We start from the raw sequence: 6,571 nt of genomic DNA on the forward strand, positions 1-6,571 counted from the left end.
AGTTTGAGCTAACGATCCAACTACATTTCAGTTGGAACGACTGAATGGAAGGAGTAGAGGAGTAAGGGGAGAGGGGAGGGAAAGGAGGAGCTTAATGTCGAGGCAATCGAATCGACTATATACAATTAAATCACATATATACATGAATATGTATATGTATATGTAATATAATATATTGTTCGATAAGTTATTTCGTTTTGTTTACGTTTCTTTTTTTTCTTTTTTCTTGAATGCATTTCATCGAATCATCACGAACGAAATTACTTTCCGAACATATTTTAATGTACTATGATAGTTACCGAAGAATCGAATCGACTATATAAGGCAAAAACCCCGTAAGTACCTATAACAAATCCCATATAATATAAAATAGAGTAGATCGTTCGGTAAGTAATTTCGTTTTGTGTTTTTCCTTTGTTATTTCTAATGAATATTATTTTGTTGAATCATCACGAACGAAATAACTTTCCGAACATATTTTAATGTACTATAATTACCGAAGAATCGAATTAACTATATACAATCAAACCCCATAAATATTTAGGTATAGCAATAATTTTGTTAGTTATTTCTTTGTTATCTTAAACGAATTTCATCGAATGATCACGAAAGAAATAATTTTCCGAACATATTTCAATGTAACACTTATAGTTATAATAATAAATACGTGAAAGAGAAAATGATTAAGAAGAGCGGATACAGATGATCGAATGTTTTAACGAGATAGAAAGAGACGTAAAGAGGACGGCGGATGAATAATGAAAAGGGAAATGAAGAAAAGAAGATAGAAGTAAAACGGAAATGGATACCTCGTTGGAGATAAGGGTGGTGAAAAAAAGAAAATGGTGTAGGTGGTGTACTCTCTTCTGTTGGATTGTGAAGGATGATTGTAGTAGTGATGGTGGTGGTGATGGTGGCGATGGTGATGGTGGTGGTGGTGGATGAGGGAGTTGGGGAGTGAGTTGGTGAATGCGTAGAAGAAAAAGAAAAGAAAAGAGAAGGTAGGACGACTCGTTTTAAACGTGATCGAACGTGATCGAACGGAGAACGAATAGTCCGGCGTATTATTGAACGTGGGACGCATTATCCCGTAATACGCTCGACTGCATCCGGTATTATCGGAAACTCGTTGCTCTGTCTCGACGGTACCGTATTTAACGAGTACCTGGAACCTACGGAAATCTCGTGTGAATGCGTACAGAAGAGTGTGTGTGAAATAGAGAGAGAGAGAGAGAGAAATAGAAGATTATTAAAAGTTCGACTTAATTTGTATTTGTATTTTTATTTTCTTTTTTCTTTTTTTCTTTTTCATTTTAATTGTATCGCATTGTTCTTTTTTTTTATCGAGAATTGTCATATACGCGCGATTTAGATATTTTTCTACGCGTAAATTTTATTTCATCTCTAATTATTTCCATTTATTTAATTATTTATTATACCTGAAACCTACGGAAATCTCGTGTGAATGCGTAAAGAAGAGTGTGTATGTGTGTGAGAGAGTGAGAGAGAGAGAGAGAAATAGAAGATTATTAAAAGTTCGACTTAATTTGTATTTGTATTTTTATTTTCTTTTTTTCTTTTTTCTTTTTTTCATTTTAATCGTATCGCATTGTTCTTTTTTTTTAATCGAGAATTGTCATATACGCGCGATTTAGATATTTTTCTACGCGTAAATTTTATTTCATCTCTAATTATTTCCATTTATTTAATTATTTATTATCACGTTAAACTGTTGCTGTTGCCGCTCAATTTTTATTTTTATTTTATTTTATTTTGTTGTTGTAAATATTTTTAAATTTGACGATACATTGATAAATTGTTAAGGTATGGGGTTTATGATTCATGTTGGATTATTTATTTTTAACTTTGATTAATTATAATATTAGGTGTAAAAAAATATTATTAAAAATTCGACTCACAATTTGTATTTCTATTCTCTTTTTATTTATTATATTATATTATATTATAAAATAAAATGAAATAAAATAAATTTTCTTTGATATCTCGAATGCGAAATAAAAAATAAAAATCTATTCGTAATTACGTATGTTACGATAAAAAAATCGTGCAATAATAATATCCTAGAAGAAATCACGAATAAAATAGAAGTTTAAATATAAGGATCGATATCCGATATAGGAATAAGAAAATCCGATATTAAAACGACTAGAGAAATGTATCTTCTAGTATCTTTAAAACATGGTAGAGTATTATTATTACATATATAGACATGTATATTACTTTCATCATATATCGGAAAAATGATAAGAAAGAATATTGCTACGTTTTTCTATATTACTTATCGCACTGAAGTAAGTACATTTACATTCCTCTAAGTTTCAGTTTTATTTACCACTAAGTATTACTACTATTCCCCAACGGTCTAGAAAGATTAGATTTTCCTTCTCTTTTTTCTTTACGTATACATCTCTAGAAAAATATTTGCGAAAAAGTACGAACCAGACCTACAGTCTGATTCTTTTAAATTTCAAAAAATTTCATAAAAAACAAACGTAAAAGTAAAAGCAAATTAACCATTTACGATGATTCAAAATCAAATCATTAATCTGATATCTAACCGTACGTTCAAAATAACTCTATTATAAAAAATATAATAATAATAATAATTATCATTATTTTACGGTGTGCAACAAATAACGCATGAATCATCCTGTACGTTTCTCTCCTTTTCATATTCAAATATTTTTTCATTCCAAAAAAAAAAGATAGTAAAATAAAAAGAATATAATCTTAAAATAAAATAAAAAACAAAAATTAATAAAAATTTATGAAAAAATGAAAAAGATGTTTGAGTAAGTAGAAGCTTCCTGTTTCCTTCGTATGCAAAAAAGGAAAACGTTTTTTACTATTTTTCTAGATTTTCCTTTTTTCTATCTCTATCTATCCATCTATCTATCTATCTATCTATCTAAACTCTCTTTATCTTTTACAGATTCACAGAGAAGAAAGATAGAAAGGCTATCGATGGTTGGATTGTTCGAGCCATTTTATTCAGTTGTCTCAGTTCGTTCAACGTAAAACGAGAAAATATTTAAACGTTTTCTACGTTTCGATCGTTTGAATTCAATCGAAAAAAAAAAAGGACAGAGAAGCAAACGACACTTCGATCTTATTCTCTATTCCAACATGAGAATAGAAGAATAAAAGGATATATATCAAATTTACCATTGACATTTTGTGTCACTGTAATCGTTATACAGAATATCTCCATTTAAAATCGATTCGTTTCAAATATTTTCTAAACTATTTTGATGGTAAGAAAAATAAAATGTGTTGGACGATAGTTAAACGGATTAATGGGAGGAGTGGGGGAAGTGGAAGAAGGGAGGATAATATTATTATCTGATATTATTAATTATATATTATTAATTGTTTCTGATTTTTTTTTTATAGACGTAATTTTATATTATTTTATTATTTTATTTATTTTTAATTTTATATTATTATTATTATTATTATTATTATTATTATTATTATTATCATTATTATTATTATTATTATTATTTTATTATATATATTATATTATTTTATTAAATTATATTATTTTTTATTATTACCTACGCAAAAGTGTTTAATTACTTGTGACGAAAAAAATCATTAGTTTTGAAAATATTTTTACTTTAATATTGATCAATAATATTCAAATAATGTGTCCTCCCTTTAAAACCATTCAACTTTTCGTTAAAAAAGTTCTTTTTCTTTTTTTTTTCATTTCAACCGTTCATTAGAAAAAAAAATTCAATTATTAAATATTCGTTGATGCTCACCGGTAGATGCAACGAGTAAAAAGATTATCAGGATTGCTTCGCGAGTCCTTAAGAACCTGTAACAAATATAAAACAATTTTATTGGTAAACTTTAATCGGTTTAATTGAACAAAAATTCATCGGTTTTATTATTATTATTTATTTTCTTTTCTTGAATTAAAATAATTTATTTCTATGTTTCTTTTTCTTCTTTTCGTAATAATCGTATAATTAAATGCGTTTTGAAATAAATTTCGAAATGGGTTGATTTGATATTTTTTTTTTTTTACAATATTCCACAATTTTTTACCCACCCTGTAGAGAATTCAGCGATGAAGTTTGGATCTTACGAATTTGTTAAAAATGTTTTTTCTTTTTTTCTTTCTCACTCTCTCTCTCTCTCTCGTTATTAATTCAAGGGGGAGGATGAGGGGGAAATAAATTGGATGTATAATAATAATAGTAAGGAGAGGAGATACGCAAATTCGTGTAACTTTTTTCTTCATTTTTTTTTTTTTTTTTCAATTTAACAACGTCAGCAGATATTTGCAGTTAATTAGTAAGATTGAATAATTCTTAATTAAATAATATATCCAACGCGAGAGAGATTCATTAATTCGTTATTTTATACGTTAAAAAGAAAAAAACAACCTTTTTTTCTATTTTTTTTCTCTCTCTTTTTTTTTTTTTTTCGTTATACGTTCTTCACTTTTATATCCTCGAATATGTGAGAATATTAATCGTTAATGCAAACTGTTGATTAGGGTAAAGGGGGGAGGGGGTGGATACGTCTATTTAATTTTATATTCCAATTGAATATTTAACATAGGGAATAAAGGGAGGTTTACATATCTAAACGAAATATACCGTTGAAATAAATTCGATCTGTATATTACGTAAATAAACATACACGAAGCCAGGATATTGATGAATATACAAATGAATATCATTATTTTACGTACATCCGTATATAGGATGATAATTTGAAATACTAGGAAATTCTCTATGTGGGGATAAGGATGGGGGGGGAAGGGAGGAATTGTTAAATTTCATAATTTCGTTATTATTTATTACCATTATCAGTAGTCGTTATTAATTATTATTATTATTATTATTATTATCATTGTAAATGAGTAGATTTACTTACGTATATTATGCGATAACAATGTCCTTGTTTAATTATGCGAATGAAGGAATAAGAGGATACAGGAATGTTAGGTTGAACGTTTAACGAGGCTAAAGGATAACCAAATGCATTTTGCGTGTGTATGTGTATGTATGTGCATCTGAACGGTGCACGTGTACCGGCATTTCCGGTTCTCGCGATAGGAGCGTTATCATTCTGAATGTTCTGTCAACTTGACGAAGGGGAACAATAGGAACGGGTAAAATCGAGCCTGCAGATTTGACGGTGAAACACTGATATACCACGTACGTCATTTCTTCAATGTCACTCACAAAACCCCATGCGATAGTTCTCCTAAGTTCCATACCACCATGCTACACCAAAGGATACACGCGGGAAATTCGTTTCAATTTTCATTACTTTTTTTCTCCAAAAACTTCGTCGAATGTTTTATTTTTCTTTTTTCTTTTCTTGAATCGGTGTGTCAAATGAAATAATTGATTATCAAACTCATCGTTATATAATATATAATAATAATTTAAATAATAGTTATATATATTATATAAATTTTATTATATATTATATATTATTATTATATAGTTATATATATTATATAAATTATATAATATATAAATATAATAATAATAATATAGTTATAATAAAAGTTATAAATTTTATATCGTATCGGATAAAAAATAAATGTTAAAAAATATTAAATTATAATAAAAAATAAAATATAATATAGTTATATAATATAATAATAATATAATATATAAAACTTAGTTAATGTTGGTGGTGTGTTATTTATTTAGGACCCACTGTTACTCATCGTAGGAAAAGATTATATTATGTTTAGACAGATATTCGTAAAGATGTCCACGGAAAATCTGTATCTTTTGTTTTCCTATCGTATCGGAAGATAAGCGGGTTTAGAACGAAATGTTTTATACCTGCATTCTATTCAAAGTATTATGTTCAATGCTTAGGAAAAGTCTGTAAGAAGTCTTATTTCCGACTTTGTCTAAAGGCGCTTAGCATTGTTGTCAATGCCTAGGAACTGCTAGCAATCCAGCTTTGACGGTAACATATATATATTCGTGAATAAATGAATGAATAAATGAATGAATAAATGAACGAATAATTTTACTTAAGGAGAGACTACAGTAGGCCCCTCCTCTGATTGTTTTGAAATTTTGCACATTTTTTTTTATATTTAAATTATTATATATTTTATTAAATTTAAATGTAAAATATTATACATGTTAAATATTATATATGTTAATAAATTTAAATGTAAAATATTATATATATATATATATTAAATTATTATATATTATAATATATTTAATTAATTTTCTTACAAAAAAAAATAATACATTAAATTACGAGAAAACAATCTATAGACATTTATTTTTTATCCGATACGATATAAAATTTAGAACTTTTACTCTCTATGCATTTGCAATCGATAATATGATAAATATATCTTTTCTAAGAATAAATGGCAAATAGTTAAGAAAGTAAAAAGTACGATTAATAATCTCGTAGATTAGCATTTTCGTGGTTCGGTGGAAAAGTAGGAGGAGGAGGAGGAAGAAGAAGAAGAAGAAGAAAGGGAGAGATAAAGGGAGGGGGGAGGGGTTGGGGAGAAGGAAAGGATGTGGCGAGTTGGTTAGTT

General features: G+C 27.6%; 1 protein-coding gene across 1 annotated transcript in view; it reads right to left on the reverse strand.

Moving 5' to 3' along the window:
* The window catches only part of LOC122521362 (cadherin-87A), an 81,848-nt gene extending 76,582 nt beyond the window's left edge, over positions 1-5,266 (reverse strand). The window contains exons 1-2 of the mRNA XM_043642031.1: positions 5,226-5,266; positions 3,789-3,868 (exon numbers count right to left, since the gene is read on the reverse strand). Of these exons, the coding sequence (XP_043497966.1) occupies positions 3,789-3,868; positions 5,226-5,266 (121 nt within the window). The remainder of the gene's footprint in view (positions 1-3,788; positions 3,869-5,225) is intronic.
* Positions 5,267-6,571: the final 1,305 nt, after the last annotated feature.

Source organism: Polistes fuscatus, unplaced genomic scaffold (assembly GCF_010416935.1).
Source record: "Polistes fuscatus isolate 324 unplaced genomic scaffold, CU_Pfus_HIC Scaffold1, whole genome shotgun sequence".
Classification (NCBI taxonomy): Eukaryota; Metazoa; Arthropoda; class Insecta; order Hymenoptera; family Vespidae; genus Polistes; species Polistes fuscatus.